The sequence below is a fragment of the Cucumis melo genome, chromosome 2 (genome assembly GCF_025177605.1).
Source record: "Cucumis melo cultivar AY chromosome 2, USDA_Cmelo_AY_1.0, whole genome shotgun sequence".
In the NCBI taxonomy this organism is placed as follows: Eukaryota; Viridiplantae; Streptophyta; class Magnoliopsida; order Cucurbitales; family Cucurbitaceae; genus Cucumis; species Cucumis melo.
Genome location: NC_066858.1, coordinates 25,012,090 through 25,030,172, shown reverse-complemented (window position 1 = coordinate 25,030,172; position 18,083 = coordinate 25,012,090). Strand labels below are relative to the sequence as shown.

The window sequence follows — 18,083 nt, the reverse complement described above, 5'->3', positions numbered from 1 at the left end:
TACTACTTCTTCTTCTTCTTCCTTCCTTTCCTTCTCTCTCCTTTTTGACTTTGTGGGTCTCATTCTTAATCCTTTTAAACCCACCTTCCTTCGTTGAACAAATAAACATATTTTGAAAAAAAGAAAAACAAAACTTTGTCCCATTTTTCTAATTAAATTCCCTTTTATCCATTTCCCATTTCTCCATTTTTAATCCAACCCCCCTTTTCTTTTTCTTACCCACAAAATCTCTCTCAAATCTTCTCCTACTTTCCAACCTAACCCTCTCATGAATTTCACTTTCCAAACCCGCCTTCCCCCTTATTCCTTCCTTCTCTCTGTAATGCCGCTTCTTCTCAAAGACTATCAAATTAGATTCAAGTTTGTGTTCTTCCATTCCCTTTATTAAAACTATTTATGAGTACCCTTTTCCCCTTTCTTTTCTGGGTATTAACTTGTTTTTTACGTTTATGTTTTATCTTCAGGATAATCGCACCATTCCCAGATGATTTGAAACAGAGGCGTTCTGTTTTCTGTTCTGATTTGATTTGATTCCTCTGTTCTCGTTTCAGGTATCTTTGTTTGTTTGTTATGTTTTGTTATCTCTTTTGTTTTCGAAGGTGTTTTTGTGTTCTTCAGCTTGGTGAAAGGCTGTGAATTTCTCTTTTTTTTTTTTTCTTCTTCTTTGTTGTTATTTTCCAAGGAAACAAACCGATGGGTTGTTTTGGGTCGTGGTGGGTTGGGTTGGGTTGTGAATGAATGATCTGGAAATCCAAGATTAAGGATTTGTTTATTGTTTAAGATAAAAAGTGATGGAAAAAAAGTGAAATTGCAATTATTATACACTTTTGTTGAGTGAAGATTTCAGTAACTTAAAGATAAGGATAAGTGCATAACCATTTGACATTTGTCCTTATCTTGGGTTTGAATTTTAAATTCATCTTGTCGGTATGGTATAGATTTTTAAAAAGTTGATCGGATAACGACCAATTTTTTTTTATTATTATTTTTATTTCTTTTCTCTAGATCTTCTTGCACTGCAATTGCGTCTTTTGAAGAATCAATCTTACTGTTAGTTTAAGATTAGTCTTTCATATATCAGGTGGATATTACCATAATCTCTTATGTTTAGTTGACTTGTTTAAAGAATATATGTATATATGTGTGTGTATATAGATATTGGAATTTGAAACCAACCTTTGTTGTTCTTAAGTTGTTGGTTTCTTGGTTCAACAATTTATTAAAAGCTTTGAAAGACATTGTATAAACTAATCTTCAGAGTTGCTTGGCTGTGGTTATGAGTAGTTATAGAAGACTTGTTTGTATTAATAACTTAATGTTATAAGAGATAAAGAGAGGTTTGATTTTTTCCTACATTTTGATTTTTCTTCAGGTTATTGGTTATCTGTTCTTCTGTTGTACGGTGGGAAAGGTCAAAGCAGTAAATTTTTCATTATTCCGCGTTTATCATCGATTGATAATTGAAAAGTGGGAAAGATCTGATTGTTTACTGTCATGCTGTCAAGTTCTTGCTTAAGTTTGTTAGAGTTATCATCTACGGATATGTTGGATTTTCCTCCTACACCGAGAACGGTACCACGGGTGATGACTGCTTCTGGAATATTTTCGGATAAGGACAGAGATTCGGAAGTTTCCTCCTCTAAATGCCGAGGGAGAAAAATTATCGTGGCAAATTTTCTCCCTCTTCATTCTAAAAAGGATCCAGATTCTGGAAAATGGAGCTTCAGTTTTGATGAGGATTCGCTTTTGCTTCAGCTGAAGGATGGATTCTCACCTGATGTAGATGTTATATATGTTGGATCGTTAAAGGTCGATGTCGATATCCGAGAGCAAGATGAGGTTTCTCAGAAATTGCTGGAGGAATTCAACTGTGCACCGACTTTCATTCCTACGTACCTTCAGAAACAATTCTATCATGGATTCTGCAAGCAACATTTGTGGCCACTTTTTCATTACATGATGCCGATTTCCCCTTATCATGGATCTCGCTTTGATCGACATCTTTGGCAAGCGTACCTTTCAGCCAACAAAAGGTTTGCAGATAAAGTGATGGAGGTAATCAATTTAGAAGAAGATTATGTCTGGATTCATGATTACCACCTTATGGTTCTCCCTACTTTTTTGAGAAAACGCTACAGTCGAATTAAGCTTGGATTCTTCCTTCATAGTCTGTTTCCCTCATCAGAAATCTATCGAACTCTCCCTGTTAGAGACGAGATTCTAAGAGCATTACTTAATGCAGACCTAATTGGTTTCCATACATTCGATTATGCTCGCCACTTCCTATCTTGTTGTAGTAGACTACTTGGTTTAGAGTATGAATCTAAACGTGGATATCTCACGCTCGAGTATTTTGGCCGTACAATATACATCAAGATTTTGCCTGTTGGAGTTCATATGGGTCGACTTGAGTCTGCATTAAATCAACCACACACTTCAATCAAGGTCAAGGAAATCAAAGAAAACCTCAAAGGAAAAAAACTTATTCTTGGTGTTGATGACATGGACATATTTAAAGGTATTGGTCTGAAGCTATTAGCTATGGAACAGCTCTTGAACCAGCATCCAGAATTAAGGGGCAATGTCATTCTCGTGCAAATTCTAAATCCAGCACGGAGTAATGGTAATGATGTCCAGGAAGCGAAACGGGAAACTTATGAGATCACCAAAAGGATTAACAAGGTTTTCGGTTCTCCGGGATATGAACCTGTAATCTTGATTGATCATCCTATTTCTCCTCACGAGAAGATTGCATATTATGTATTAGCAGAGTGCTGCATTGTAAATGCTCTCAGGGATGGTATGAACTTAGTTCCCTATGAGTACATTGTTTGTCGACAGGGAACTTCAAAAATGGATGAAGTCTTGGAAGTCTCCCCGGATTCACCTCGTACCAGCACAATTGTGGTATCGGAATTTATAGGTTGTTCACCATCTCTAAGTGGTGCGGTCAGGGTAAATCCCTGGGATTTTGATGCTGTAGCTGATGCACTTTATGCAGCTGTCTCCATGCCTGCTTTAGAGAAGCAACTGAGGCACGAAAAGCATTACCGATATGTTAGCTCTCACGATGTTGCTTACTGGGCTCGCAGTTTCTCGCAAGATTTGGAACGGGCATGCCGAGAACATTACAGTAAACGTTGCTGGGGCATTGGTTTCGGTTTAGGGTTTAGAATCTTGTCACTTTCTCCAAGTTTCAGGAAGCTTTCTATTGAGCACATTGGCTCTGCCTATAGGAGTGCCTCTAGGAGGGCAATATTTTTGGATTACGACGGGACTGTGGTTTCGGAAACTTCGTTGGTTAAGTCTCCATCACCTGAAGTTATTTCTATCATCAACAACCTTTGCATGGATTCAAAGAACACCGTTTTTATAGTTAGTGGCAGGGGGAAAGATTCTCTTGGTGCATGGTTTGCTTCGTGTAAGAATCTAGGTATTGCTGCCGAACATGGATACTACTTGAGGTATCAAACTTAAACTTACTCATTGCTTTCCCAACCTTTATTATCCTTACAGTGTTGTCAAATCAAATAGGTTCGATTCTCATGGATTCTTGATTGATTTGTAGGTGGAAGAAGGACTCTGATTGGGAAGTTAGTTCATTAGCTGAAAACTTCGATTGGAAAAGGATTGCAGAACCTGTGATGAAACTATACACTGAGGCAACAGATGGCTCATACATAGAGACCAAAGACAGCGCATTGGTATGGCACCATCAAGATGCTGACCCTTATTTCGGTTCATGTCAGGCCATGGAGCTTTTGGACCACCTTGAAAATGTCCTTGCCAATGAACCCGTTGTTGTTAAAAGAGGTCAGCAGATCGTTGAAGTTAAACCTCAGGTATGTACCAACTACTTCTTGTCACTTCTTCGTCGACTTGTCGTTTTGATTCTCATGGAGGCTGAGCGATTGTCTTCATCACTACTACTATGTTATTGTTTGCAGGGTGTGACTAAAGGACTAGTAGCTGAAAGAGTTCTTTCCACAATGATCAGTTCTAATAAAGCACCTGACTTTGTGCTGTGCATTGGAGATGATCGATCAGACGAAGACATGTTCGAGAGCATATCGAGCAAAAGCTATAGCTCATCCCTTGCTAGCCCTCCAAAGATATTTGCCTGTACTGTGGGGCAAAAGCCTAGCAAAGCCAAATACTATTTAGATGATACCACTGATGTTTTGACCCTGCTTCAAAGCCTGGCCACCCCTTCTACCCGGAAACTGAGGCCGAGTTTTGAAACTCGTGTTTTGTTTGAGGATGATATTTGATGCAAAAGATCCAATCTACCGTTATGCACTCGATTGAGCAAGTGCTTGCTTTCATGATGGGAATGCTTCTTTCAGTTGATGCCCTTATTCCATCCTTCACTTTTTTAAAATATCAGCCTGGAGAACGAACCTTTACCGAGTCGGGATCTGTCTCGATAACCCGACTTTTTCCCACAGTCTCTGTTGCCAATGGATTGACTTCAGGAAGATAATTGCGGCTAGAACAAGTTGGTTTGGTGGGGTGTAAATAACTTCTTTCGTTCTTCTCTTCTCCCGGATTCTAGAGTCGCAGAACAAGATCCATTGCAACCTAGGAATGGTATAAGTTGTTCTTTTTGTTCTTGTTTCTAGTTTCTTTTGTTCTTTTTGTTCTTTTTATTTTTCTTTTTTTGACAGATATAGTGAACAGGTTTTAGATACAAATTACAATTAGCCACATAGGTTTGTACAATTGAACTTGTTTAGTTCTTACAGGATAACCATTCTTTTTACCAAGGTGTTCATGTTCTTACAAATGCTTTCTTTATTTCAATTTAATGATTCATTATTCTTTTAGGCTTACCTTTCTTTTTACTTTCATTTCATAGTTTAGACCGAAGAATTCCCAGCCAACTTTATGCAAGCAAACTCTATATAAGAAATTCTTGTCGATCTTTTGTTAAATGACATTTGATCCCTCTCCATGGTCGCCCATTTTCGACGTGCTTATTAGAAGCACTTAGGATATCGAATTCAGTTAATTCCTTCTCTCTGTCTCTGCATCTCTTTTTCCATTCCTTTAGCAAAGGAGGCAAGGCGTCTCTGTTACAGAACATCATCATCTTCTTCTTCTCGATACACTTACGACTTCTAGGGCCATTGTTTTCATATGAGGTATGGACGTCGTCTTTTATTTGAATGAATCTGTAACCTGGATTGAAGAATTTTTATTCCTCCTTTTGTTTGAAACACTACTCGATCGGATCATGGAAGCTAGATCAATCTCAAAATAAATTCTGATATTCTCTGTCTTCAGTTGAAAATCAAATTGATGCATATTCGTTGAAAGCACCAACTCTAAAATGCATGCACATCAGCAGAAAATATCTAATACTACCCTTGTATGAAAAATTCATTCATTCTTCATATAATATGAGTAATTTAAAGTGAACTTAAATATCAAAAAATTCATTCATTCTTCATATAATATGAGTAATTTAAAGTGAACTTAAATATCAAAAGTATCTTTGAAGGTAAGAAAATGTTTTTGGTTTTATGAAAGTGGTTGTGGAAGTGGGATTCACACTCTAACAACCACCAATTTGGTTCATAATTGAAGTGCATTATTATCTTTGTGATATTCATTTGATATAAATGAATGAAAAATTAAAGAGAAACAACAAAGATAATAAACAAATAATGTGTTTGAATTATATAATAAGAATGTAATGATTTGTTAGTTGAAGGTGTTTTTTCTTCTTCTTGTTTTTTGTTTAAAAACTTCAACACAACACAAGGCCTGCCCTGTGGAGCCTTCAAAGTTGGTGATGCTTTGCTTTCTCTATGCTTTGAGTAACTTTCTCACCTTTGTTTTGTTTTGTTTTCAATCCATTAATATCATCTTCTCTCTTTTTTTCTTTCTTTCTTCAAAATTTATTACTACTTTGAAGGTTAATTTAGAAGTTACTTCACTTCTAGAATTGAGATCGAGTGTTTCAAATCGTGTTAGGTTAAAACCCTTTTTAAATTTAAAGATTTAGTAATGACGGTAGTGAGAGTTTGAGAATGTTTTTGAGATTTAACACATTTTGATTTTAGAATTTTGAAAAATATAATTATGTTCTCACCATTTTTATATAACGTTTTTTATATTTGTTTACGAAAACATTTGATTTCTTAACTTAATTTCAAAACGAAGATAATTTATTTTTAAAAACTTGATTTGAATATCAAAGATATCTTCTTAAATCAAATAATTATAAACCGAGGACTCAACTTCTGACATTTTACCTTTTAACTTTTGAAAAATATTGATGAAATTCCTATTTCATTATCTTTGCTCATAGCTTCTTTTTATAACATTTTTCTAGAAGAAGTGAACATGAATAACATTTTTTCAAAAAGAACAAAGATGTAACATTTCTTTTTAAAAGGATCATGGCACGACATATTAAATGTGTCTTTTTCTCATTTGATTAATACTTTTATCTTTAAGGTTTTAAAGTGAAAGTTTATTCTTGAAACTCATTTAAAAAACCCAAAGCATTCAAGTTTATATTTTAAAATATAAATTCAATAAAATTCCCGTAACTTTAAAATGTAAAAGGAAAAAAAATCATTAACATTTTCTAAATAAATCGTAAACAATCTTAGAAAAAATTGTTTAGCGATTGAACAATGTGATAGAGAACATCTTTTATATTTTTCATTATAAACTTTTTCCGTTTTCGAAATTATTATATAAAGTTTAAATATTTTGTCGTTATGTTATATTTTTAAAAATACCGTAAAATAAAATCAATCAATATAACCAAAACGATTTAGTAAGTATAAAACGTCAAATCGTTTCAACCAAGCTACCAACGACGACATGTCGGCCATCCAAAATCTCAATTTCTGTGTACGGACAATGGATTTGACCAGAGTCGAAAACAACAAACAGTGGGACCCACCTTAATTAAGGTTGATTGGTCGCAGCGAGAGATGGGTCCCACCGTTACGGTAAATCCGAAACAGCGGATCATAACCCGCGCTTCCCTCCAAACAACAGCTCGAACGTCTTACGTCACTAGATAGACTCAAATGACCGGTAACTCCCGGTGGAATTTTGGATGGATTATAGCTAGAAAATGCTGTTTGGGCAACCGGATGTAGCCGGTCAGACAGGTCATAGCTTGTTTTCCGTTTCGTTTTGCTTTGTGGTGTATAAAGTTGGAAATGAAAAACTCATAGTGAAATCCGATAATGGCGTTTACCGATGTAGATCAAGAAGAGTCTCCTTGTTGTGAGGCTGATAAATCCAATTCTTTGTTGCCGACAGCCCGGTGCGGTTGTTTTCGGCTATCGTGCTTTGGATCTCGCCGTGTAGCCACTGTCGGACCATCGTGGTGGGAGCGGATTAGGGCATCGCAAGTTCATAGCGAGGGACGGTGGTGGGCGAGAGGGGTTAAGGTTATTTTGAAGCTCCGTGAGTGGTCGGAGATTGTTGCTGGACCGAGATGGAAGACTTTTATTCGTCGATTTAATCGGAATCGTAGTGGTGGTTGTGGTGGTGGTGGTGGTGGTGGTGGTGGAAGTGGGGTTAGGGCTGGGAAATTTCAATATGATCCTTTGAGCTACGCTATGAATTTCGATGAAGGTTCGAGACAGATTGGTGAATTGGATGATGATATGGATGATTTCAATGGTTATCGAAACTTCTCTGCTCGTTATGCTTCGATTCCGGCGCCGTTGAAGACTGGAGGAACTAAGGATGTTTCTGCCGTCGCGTAAAGGTGCGCTGTGTTTAATAAAATACGCCGTGTTTAGTGCTGTTATTGTCCACACATTGGGCTGGCTGACATCACCGCCGCCATCGCCGTCGCCGCCACCTCCTCCGTTAGATTTTTCTTGTTTTCTTTTTTAATTCTCAAAAGTAAATACATGTTTGAGTTAATTTTGGACTTTCCTTTCTCTTTCTTCCTAATGGTATTGGTGGCACATCAGGATCAATGTACTATACCATAAGAGTGGGTTTTTTTTTCTTAAAAAAGAATATTCTTTTATATTAAATTATATCCTAATAGTGTATAATAATATTGATTAGAGGACTTGCTTTGTTTTATATGGGGGTAAAATAAAAAGGTCATATAATGTTTGTATATGTATTGTCCTTGTATGAATTGAAAAATAGTATCAGCACTTTTTCTTTCTTTTTTTCTTGAAAATTTTCTTTCTTCTTTTCACTGTTCTGCAATGAGATTGGGTTTTTGTGGAGGCACAATACTGAGAGAAAGTTGCTTTATATGGGTGGCCTGTCTTTCCCCAATCTTTTCCATGGGAAGTAAATGGGAAAATCCCTAAAAGAAACCAGGAGTTCCATAAACAGCGGCTACATTTAGGTCAAGTGAATTGTTCGATGAAACTAGGCAAGGTCTACGTTAGTTGACTCAATCACCCACCGGAATATAAACAAGAAAATAGAAAGTCATGACCATCGTTACTTGGTTCAACATATTTCAACCTTCACAGAAAGATAGAGGCTTGAAAATGTGGTAGTGAGTAACATGGATTATGGTTAGTCAGGTAAAGGAATAAATGACATGTTTGGCTAACAACGCACAGCTAGAGCTAGCAGTTCCTTTTATGCTTGATGTCTTTTGGAGTTCGTTGCCTTTATGTTGAGTAAAACATCAGATACAGCCCATGGGAAGCTAAAGTAGAACATGTCTTCTTTGAAGTAAGAAGGATGATAAGTTACATGATACCATGCAGAAGCCATCATCCTGCGTTGGTGTGGGTCGCAGCTATTCTCAAACCATTCTTTGACTTCCTTGCGTAGGCTCTTTACCGAAAGCAAAATCCGATCCTTCATATCACCATACTTGCGATTGTCACGTTGTAGATAAGATGCTCGACTTCGAAGATCGCCCATTAATATCTCATCTTCATACTCTGCACTGTAGTAGTTCATCAAAATGCTCATTTTTTCTATGTACATTTCTTTGTAAGTTTCAGCTATTTCAAGGAATGCTTCAAAGCCATCGACTTCAAGATCGTGATCGTAAATTGCTCTAGCAGCCTCTTCCGACCATACTAGTCTTGACCTTTCTTGCTCAATGGACTTAATAGCAGCCCTGTAGAGTTTACCTAATACATTACTGGATATGTACATTGGTTTATCAAATCTCTCCATGAAATCTGGGAACTCCCTCGGTTTCAAAACTCGAGGCATCTCCGCTGGTGCTCCGGTTTTTGCAAAATCGACTGCCATGGAATGCAGTGCTGCCAGCTCTAAACATTTCGCACTTAGGGCTTTTTTCGGTTCCCGGTCAGCATGAACTAAATGAGCAGTAGAAATGGCACCTAATGTGTCATTGATCATATAATCAACAAAGAACTTTTGAATTTCCTGCAAATTTCAACGATCCAACGGATCGAGAGGACAAATGTTCACATTTTCTAAGTTTAAAGTGGTATAATTTTAATATTTGATAATTAAACATACCTCTAGTGTTACATCGTGATCCATTATACGTGGTCTTCGTCCTGTATAGTCCATAGGTGCTTCAGTTTTGGGAGGAATCAGATTCTCATCCCAACTTATGAAATATAAATCTCCATCAAGATCACCGCCCGAACATTCATTAGTATGTGGCCTGCAAAAAAATTCGAGTATCGAGTAAAATTCCAGCCCCGACTAATGTTTTACCTTTAGAGCTGTACTGGCTTCTCAAATATCAAAACTATTAGAAAAACATCCAGTTAGATCCTACCTAGATATATGTTAAGGGTTCACTTGGATTGACTTCTTAACACACAAAAGTCTTTTCAAGTGAAAAAGGAATCTCAAGTACTTAAAATCAATTCAAAACAACAAACTTTAAAGAGGCATTAAACATTTCTAACACTTGCACCAAGCCAGACATTCATTCAGAAAAGCAATTATTAACTACAAGAAATAAACATACAGATATTTTTTAATTGAACCTCTGGTCTTAAAGGAAGGAGTAGATGTCAATTACCATTGAGGTATGTTGGTTCCTGAACAACTAACTTAAAGAACTAAAATTCCTAATAAAAAATGGCATTGAGACGGGTCATTATTAAAGAAAAGGATGTTTCCAAGTTATACTTATAACTGCCCGCATATCATACTGATAGAAGACAATATCCATAGAGCTAATCCACAAGATGAACTAGACAACAACTTCAGTCTACAGAAACATACCTTGGTCCTTTCTGAGGAAATATAAGACAGTCCACCAATCCCTTCTCCTCTAGTTCTACATGGAAAATAGCTTCAAGAACCCTCACATCTCCTGGGTGAAGACATGGATTTTTTGTAACAACTACCTTCCCGATCAGTATAGATTTTGTTTCATCTATCGTATGGAAGTAGTTCTGATTCCTGTTCTGAAGCTCTGATTTCGTCAAGGTTATGCAGGCATACACTTGACCATAATTTAAAATACCAGTTTCATCCAAGCAGCCCAGGAGGATCCTACCCTTTGGAACAAATATTCTGCATCTGCTTCTTAAATCAGAAAACAAATTCCAATAGTGTGCTTGAAGCATCATTGAGAGATAAGGCTCGATATTTGGCTCGTAACCGTGGTTTAACATCTGCACCAGAATGTTATTAGAATCGGCCCCATGCAAATTTTCTAAGACATTCAAAGCAACAGCTTTATCAGTCAGCATTCTCTTTAGAAGATGTAGTTGTTCTTGCTGCAATGCCTCAAAACTTTCGTCCTTCACTCCTAAAGTTGACAAAAGAGTAACAATCTCTCGATTTAAATAGCAGGGCATGGAGTCACAGCACTTGGTAACGTTGAGCATCTTGTTCTTCGATTCAAATTTAAGCATGCTGTCACGCAAAGATAGTTTACGGAAGGAATTACGATCAACAGCAATGACACCTTTGTATCCACCGTATCGAATTTGAAATGCTGAAGGGATGTGATTCACTCCACACTTATCGGCTACTTGCCTTGCGAATGAAAGTGAAATCTTTCCAATACCATCCGAGAAGCAGTAGTCAATACCATCAGAATTCACTTCAATATCAGGTATAATCTCAACATCTTGTGTAGGAACAACAAGAGTTTGAGTGGAAGAACTGAACAATTGACCCATCCTAGCTGCACATTTGGAGATACTACGAATCTTTTCAAAGCATCCCATCCACTGTCTAATTTCTTCTGCTTTCAAATTGTCACTGGAAGCAAACATCCAAACAGAATTTGATCGGAGCTGACTAGCTGAGAACGCCAAGAACTCAAACCTTTTGGCTCCAATAACAATTCCATCTCGAAGAATAGTCACTATTCGATGATAGATATTGGTTCTATAAGGTTTCGAGAGTATGCCGCGCTGTATACTTGTGGTAACAGCACCTGCAGGAAGCTTACTCCAGTCCTCTTCAACAAAAGTAACTCTCATAAAATCTGAAGCATATGATGAAAAATTTTTTACAACATAATTTGAAGTTTCAAGCTCAGGTCCCAAACAATAAATTCTTGATGGAGTGACAAGGACTCTATAACAATTCATCACATTATTCGACAACCTCTTCTGAGATGATAAAGGAAGACTTTTGCAGTTCCTTTTGAAAACATGTAATTGGGTCTTTAGAAACGACAAGGGATCATAACAAATGAACTTCAGCTGGTGTAGCCTTTGCAGTACATTCAAAGCAGTATCAATATCTAAAGTGCAAAGGAAGTCAATCAGATCCTGGTTGGCTGCAGCAAGGCTAATTTTTTGCATATGAACTAAAGAATTGAGCTGATATTCAACCTCATAGGCTAGATTAGAACCTAATCCAGATTTAATCAAAGGCACAATCTCTGAGGTAGAGCAAAATTCCTCGCCGTCCTCTAAAACAATATCTTTCTGGGTTTCTTTGTAAAATGGGAAATAGGAAAAAATATCTGAAGCCTGCAAATCTTCTTCAACTTCCCAACAAAAGGAAGTTGACTGACCTACTGACCTCATAGGAGAAAACTCTGTTGTTCGAACCCAAAGATAGTCATAATCTTCTACGCAAAGACGGTAGCGAGTACTGCTGAATTTGGAAGCCATATTTGATCCAGAAATCTTTTTATATATTCTTGGCGCATATTTGAGCTGCAAGAGGAAACAACAATTTGATTTACCATAAGATAATTTCAGGGCGATAACTAAGTAGATAGCTAGCTAGTTTAGAATGATAAGCTTTCACCCAAAATTTTTTCTCATTCCTCGCTTATTTCTCTCTTCTCCTTCATTCAATAGACAAAATCCCTTTTGAAGAAACATTTTTTTCCTACGGAATCAATTGCTTTCATTAAAACCTCACTGGAGAAAGGTTTCCAACTAAGTACAATGTTACAAAGAAGTCTTTAGAACCGAAGCCCGAAGTGAAACATGGAACCATACCAGAGTACCTATCCACATTATTCACAGATGAAACACTCTATTCCTACTCTCCCTAAAGATGGAACAATTAAAACACGAGCATAGAAATCAAATGATCAGCTTAGGCGTTGTTGAAATTTACCTTAAAAAGAAGTGCATTTAATTTTTCTTCTCCCAAACAATACCCAGTAGTTTCCAAAATTTCCTCAAACATAACTTCGAGCTTATAACATTCTTGTTCATGCCATATCCAGAATTCAATCCTTCTCCTCTCCGGCATAATCCAAGCTTTCACACCCTCCCAAGATTCCAAAACACTCATTCGTTCCTCTTTCAGCATAAAACCCACATGCAAAACCCCATTCTCAGTCCTGTTTGTGGCATGTACTGGCCTCACGACAATGTCATCGTTGATCAAAGAGAATCTAAGGTTTTGGGTGCCGAAGACGAGGTTGTTTTGAACAGAAAGGGCCATGGCTTTGGCTTTCGCCTCCAGTGTGGTGAACTGTACGCGACCAGAGCCGCGCGACTTCCAGTTCTTTCGCTCGGTGAAGATTTCGATGGCGAAAACGGAGTCAGGGCCTAATTTGGAGTTAAGAAAGTTCAAGAGGTCTTGAGCTATGGCGGATTCCGGCACGTTTGAGACCCTTAAAGTGGATCTCTCCGGCTGAGCCATTACCGGAAGATGTTCCCGCCGATGAGGCTTAGTGAAGTGAAGAGATTCTTAGAAGTTGGGAGGAAGGCAGGGAGTCGGGGGAGTGTCAGTCAATTGCTTTCTTCCCTCTTCAAGTTCTTTTCTTTTCTTTTCTTTTTTCTAATTTAATTAATTCAATGTACAAATCGCAAGAATATGTTATTTACGATTATATCCTCAACTCCTGTAGAATTGATAGAAATTGATCATAAATTGAACTTATAGCCGTATTTCTAATCTCAATGGTAGACATACATCTAAAAGTTGATAGCCCTATTAGCACAATTTCAGTATCTATCGTTTAGAATCTCTAAATACATATCAATTTCAGTTCAAACAGATTATTTGAACCGTACATGTGACATACATATATATACTAGAAGGAAATCTTAAAACTTGTAATCAAAACCAAAAACCTCACAAATTGTATTAAAATAGAAGAAAAACTAGCCATGAAGCTTCTTCTCATATCGTTACTTCACAGACGAACAAACAGAAGAAACAGCAGACACTGAGAGTTATGAATTAGGCAATCATTGAGAGACGATTTCATTTTGATGTTATCTATTTCGTTAACTCATAAAATATTGTCATCTTGCTTTATGCCCCCTACTGGACGGCTCGTACATTTCAAGTCGTCCAATACAAACACTGCCATCACAATCTAAGAATCATCTAAAACTTTGTTGGGTAATTTTTTTCCATTATGATGTTCATACCAACCAGTAACGATATAGAAAAAATAAAACAAACATGTAAATTCAGTTGCTGCTGCTAAATGATATAATAATTCCTCGTTTCCAGTTAGGGATCAGCATGTCCAGCAATGTCGTCATCATCGCCGCCACTTGAACCGCTTTCGTTATCGCTGATTTCATCCTCTTCACTCTCATCTTCTCCTGTGCATTTAATGTTGTTATCCTTCTTTGCATACCGTTCGCAGTATTCTGTGTGCCGATGTTGAGATATCATTTAAGAAAGTGATTGTTAAGACAAAAAAAAAAAGGGCAAAAATCTGTGTCATCTTAACACATTAAGAAGCAGACTAACATTTGTAATTTAGATTGGGAGAAATGGTAGTTGACAAAGTTTACAAGGAAGTGTATCCACTTACATAGGGAATTTGGATTCCAACTTTGGTGGTTTTCATAGGGAAAATTCATTCTAAATTGAATGGAGAAAGTTAGAATTAGAGAAGTTGATCAACGAGAAATATTTACCTTTAACTTTTTCATCATACTGCTTTGGGTCCTTCATCATAAGCGATGCAGCGTCACCGTTAAGGGGATCTGAAGGATTGGGATAAAGGAGAAGCTGGGGAAGAAAAACCTCAAAAACGTTTAAGAGATCTGCAAAGTCCAAGAGAAAGGGATAAAAATAAACAACTTATGCAAACCCAAAACATTTAGTGAAGTGTTTAGTCCTATACTTCGAGAGTTTTCAATACAATATATGGTCCCACAGATGTTAAATTATATTTCCAAACACATCAAAACCTATGCAATAACATCTTATCACAGAACTCGAGCAGAAAATGCCATGGAAGCTAGTACAATGTTAACAAAGATTTAGTATTTAGTGTGGATGGGGGTGGGGAGATTATTACCAAACATTGGACTCCAAGACTGATTAATCACATCCAAGCACACAGAACCCGATCTGCAAGTAAAAGTTGCACGTTAAATACTTTGCTATGAACAGGCGAAGCATTCATTCAGTCCATTTCATTTGGTGGTTTAAAAAAGAAAAATACACATTCTTACAGTTCGTCAACATTTGGGTGGAATATCTTGTTCACAAAACCAATTGAAGGAGACTTATAAGGATATGCATCAGGTAGCTCGACACGGATTTTCCAAACGCCGGCTTCATATAAGCCTGCAAGGATAATGAAACTTGATTAAGAAAATACATATTGAAAGATACTTAACTTGTTGCAGTTCAAGACCCAAATGTGGTGGAAAATAGTTCATGAAATGAAAACATGCAGCCAAACTAGATGTATTTTCCAGTTCACATTTCCTTGTGAATAAAACCAAAAAGTTCATTTCTATTTAGAGTTTCAAGTCATCTATGATCCAAACTTTATACCTTTTAGAGCTAAGTGGAATCCGAATAGTAACTAAACCACATGCTGAAGTACTTTCACAATCTTTTGAACAGCCAAAAGCACAGTTTTCTTCATGGATTAAAACTCTTTAGGAACAGGCTGCAGCTCTTACTCACCAATGTTAAGTGAAACAGTAAACAGCATCAAGTGTCCATAAATTACACAAGAAAGCAGTAGAAACAACTCACTTTAAGGATAAATTTTCAGGAGACTCCAAACAAGATAAAAGAATTGGCTTTAGACTGCCGGCAAGTTTGCTAAATTGTTCATTTGCAATCCAATAATGCTCATACACACCCACAAACGAATAATTGCTATTCCATCAACGACTATGAAATGCATATTGGACAGAGGTGAAAATCGAGCAATACTTTCTTTGGGACCATGGAACTCCACATTGAATTCACTGAGTCCATCATTTATCATCTCCACATTGTAGTCACTCATCATCCTGGACAACATAAGCCAATGTCAAATGAACCACAAGATAAAACAACAGAAAGAAATTTATGTCCACCATCATACATTATTACAATGGTTTGCAGGTTTAATTGGGAACAATAGTCAAAATCAAACCTAGAACCACCCAAATATTGGGCCAATTCTAAGCCGGCATGCCTAAGATATGCACTACTTTTGCTGAACCATGATTACAACCCCAAGTATGTTCACAGCTTACAAAGTAACGACCAAAAATGTTAAGTAATATAATGATAAAGAGCATTGAGAGCATTGGAACATTAATTAGCCATGTAACTAAAATGTAGGAGCCTTGAAATGAGAAGCATCCTTTTTTCCTTGCTCTCTTGAGGGTGTGATAAGGATGAAGTATATGTGTCTCATCTATTTCCATAAAAATCAAAAGTTACAAAAAGTTTTGATATTCTTTTTGTAAATAAACATGGAATAGAAGATCTCTGTGGGCATTATTAACGCATGTTACTTTCCTCTGAGGCTCTAACTATTAGATCATTTTCATTTTCAAAATAACATTTTCTTGGTTGTTGGAAGGCTCATAACAGCCGTCCATAAAGACTACATAGAACATCCACAAGACCTAATGACTGACACAAGAATATGAAATCTTGATAAATAACAAGGGTGACTATCTTACAATTTCATGACATCCATTTCTCTTCTTTTGCTTGGAGAAGACATCGTGAATGAGCTGCGCTCCCAAAATCTGCAACGGACCCATATTCTTGAACATTAATACTTCTCATGCATACAATTTTTAGATGTGAAACGATTAAGTGAAAAAGACTTGGGGCAGCTGCAACCAAGTTTCCACATAGGCCAAAGATTGAAATACTTTAAGGGGGATGGAAATGATTACGAATAAATTTCAAAATACTAAAGAAACTAGCTAATACACTAGGCAAAGCGAATGCCTAACCATTAGCAGCGAATGAATCCCACACCACTAATACAGACAAACGTGCAAGGTTCTACTTATCTGAATTCGAATCTACATTACTATGATGTTTTTTTATCATTTTCCCTTTTGACAAAGGACGAGCATCGTTATGGCCTGGGAAGTTGATACACAGGCTTAAAGTTCTTTATCAGATTGTCATATTTCATGTATTTCAACAAGCTACACCCAAAATGATAGTTTCCAATTAGAAAGAACATCGAAGGAATAATAAATGAAAATATTCAAGATTTGCAAGTCTTCATTCATATTGATTTGATTGCATCACTAACAATAAATAGTAGAGAGTATCCATGAGCTGATATCGTTCAGATATTGCATCTCTAATCGAAAACAAGCTTGCCTCGGAAGTTCATGTCTTCAAACATCAATCACCAGAAATGTGAAAACAAAGATTCAACAAACTGCTCAACAATAACCACGTTGTTCTGATTCATAATCACTCACCACTAAACAAAACAAGCCATACTAAGCATGCAACTATCAATGATCAGGAACAAAGAATTGGAATCTGAATTCAATTACCTAATAAGAAACTAATAAAATCAAATACAAAAGGCATGGTGGGTGATCAGAACATGATCAGATAAGGAAATGTCTAGTGGGTATGAACACGATCCACACCAAACAGCTAAAATCTCCATATGAAAGCTATATCCACCACTAACAAACCCAATTTGCAAGATCTCATTTTCCTTATCATTTCAATAAGTTTCATATATTCATCGAAGTATCAAACAAGAACCGCTCACTATTTAAGCAACATAAAGAGAAGAATCAAGAGCCTGAGCAACGATCAAAAGGGAGAAACATGAAGATCTATGGAATAAAGATACATGAAACCCAAAAATTCAGAGAAAATCATGTAAACATACCTTAGAAGAAGCAAAGAAATTAGCCCGTTTCACAGGACGGTGACTGAATTGAGCAAATGGGTAATGGAGAGTCCCGTGAACCGAACGAAAGAAAGGAAAGGGGAAGAGAGAATATATAGAGGGAGAGAGCAAAGAATGGGGAAATGGGGGAAGGAGGAAATGAGACGCAGATGTTGGAAAAAGGAGTCAGCTACGTGGCAAAGGTAAAGGTTTGTGTTTGTGGGGTTATGGTTATCGTTAGAATGAGAGAAGAGAATCAAGATCTTGAGAATGAAAATGGGGGGTTTCCCATTTTCTTGTTGCTTGTTCCTATCCATGTATTGCCACGGCCGTCCTGTTCAAAGCTTCCATCCATCACCGTCTTCTTCACTTTACCCATTATGACACCATTATGTGTTCTCAATGAGCCATGATTTCAATTTTCATGGAATAAAGCTACATGCCCATGATTCATTTTGCTATCTTTCTATGCATTTGCATGTGTACTCTAGATCAATTTTGAATAAAAAACTTACCTTTTTTTCTTCTTTTTTTAATTTGCAAAAAAAGGACCGAGTGTAGCTCTTAAAACTTTTCAAGCTTTTAGAATTTGTACCAAGATTAAAAATTGACTATTAAA

At 36.9% G+C, this 18,083-nt stretch overlaps 4 protein-coding genes across 5 annotated transcripts; 2 read left to right on the top strand and 2 right to left on the bottom strand.

The window, feature by feature from the left end:
* On the top strand, positions 1–4,762 carry LOC103493920 (probable alpha,alpha-trehalose-phosphate synthase [UDP-forming] 10). Its single transcript, XM_008454885.3, has 5 exons — positions 1–360; positions 465–551; positions 1,373–3,464; positions 3,569–3,842; positions 3,948–4,762. Exons 3-5 carry the CDS (start codon positions 1,495–1,497, stop codon positions 4,269–4,271), a joined length of 2,568 nt encoding a protein of 855 aa, XP_008453107.2. The 5' UTR covers positions 1–360; positions 465–551; positions 1,373–1,494; the 3' UTR covers positions 4,272–4,762.
* A 2,046-nt stretch (positions 4,763–6,808) lies between these two features.
* On the top strand, positions 6,809–8,161 carry LOC103493921 (uncharacterized). Its single transcript, XM_008454886.3, has one exon. It carries the CDS (start codon positions 7,215–7,217, stop codon positions 7,740–7,742), a length of 528 nt encoding a protein of 175 aa, XP_008453108.2. The 5' UTR covers positions 6,809–7,214; the 3' UTR covers positions 7,743–8,161.
* Positions 8,162–8,235: 74 nt separating this feature from the next.
* Positions 8,236–13,305, bottom strand: LOC103493922 (RNA-dependent RNA polymerase 2). The gene is made up of 4 exons (XM_008454887.3): positions 12,493–13,305; positions 10,180–12,080; positions 9,457–9,607; positions 8,236–9,360 (listed from the first exon to the last, which is right to left on the bottom strand). Exons 1-4 carry the CDS (start codon positions 13,024–13,026, stop codon positions 8,593–8,595), a joined length of 3,354 nt encoding a protein of 1,117 aa, XP_008453109.2. The 5' UTR covers positions 13,027–13,305; the 3' UTR covers positions 8,236–8,592.
* Positions 13,306–13,562: 257 nt separating this feature from the next.
* Positions 13,563–17,967, bottom strand: LOC103493923 (ubiquitin-conjugating enzyme E2 4-like). 2 transcript variants are annotated; one of them, XM_008454888.3, is made up of 7 exons: positions 17,465–17,967; positions 16,269–16,337; positions 15,526–15,605; positions 14,808–14,922; positions 14,651–14,703; positions 14,265–14,393; positions 13,563–13,991 (listed from the first exon to the last, which is right to left on the bottom strand). In XM_008454888.3, exons 2-7 carry the CDS (start codon positions 16,310–16,312, stop codon positions 13,849–13,851), a joined length of 564 nt encoding a protein of 187 aa, XP_008453110.1. In that variant the 5' UTR covers positions 16,313–16,337; positions 17,465–17,967; the 3' UTR covers positions 13,563–13,848. The 2 variants fall into 2 exon arrangements, with proteins under 2 accessions (XP_008453110.1, XP_050937069.1); XM_051081112.1 differs by having other exon boundaries at positions 13,563–13,943; positions 17,465–17,839.
* Positions 17,968–18,083: the final 116 nt, after the last annotated feature.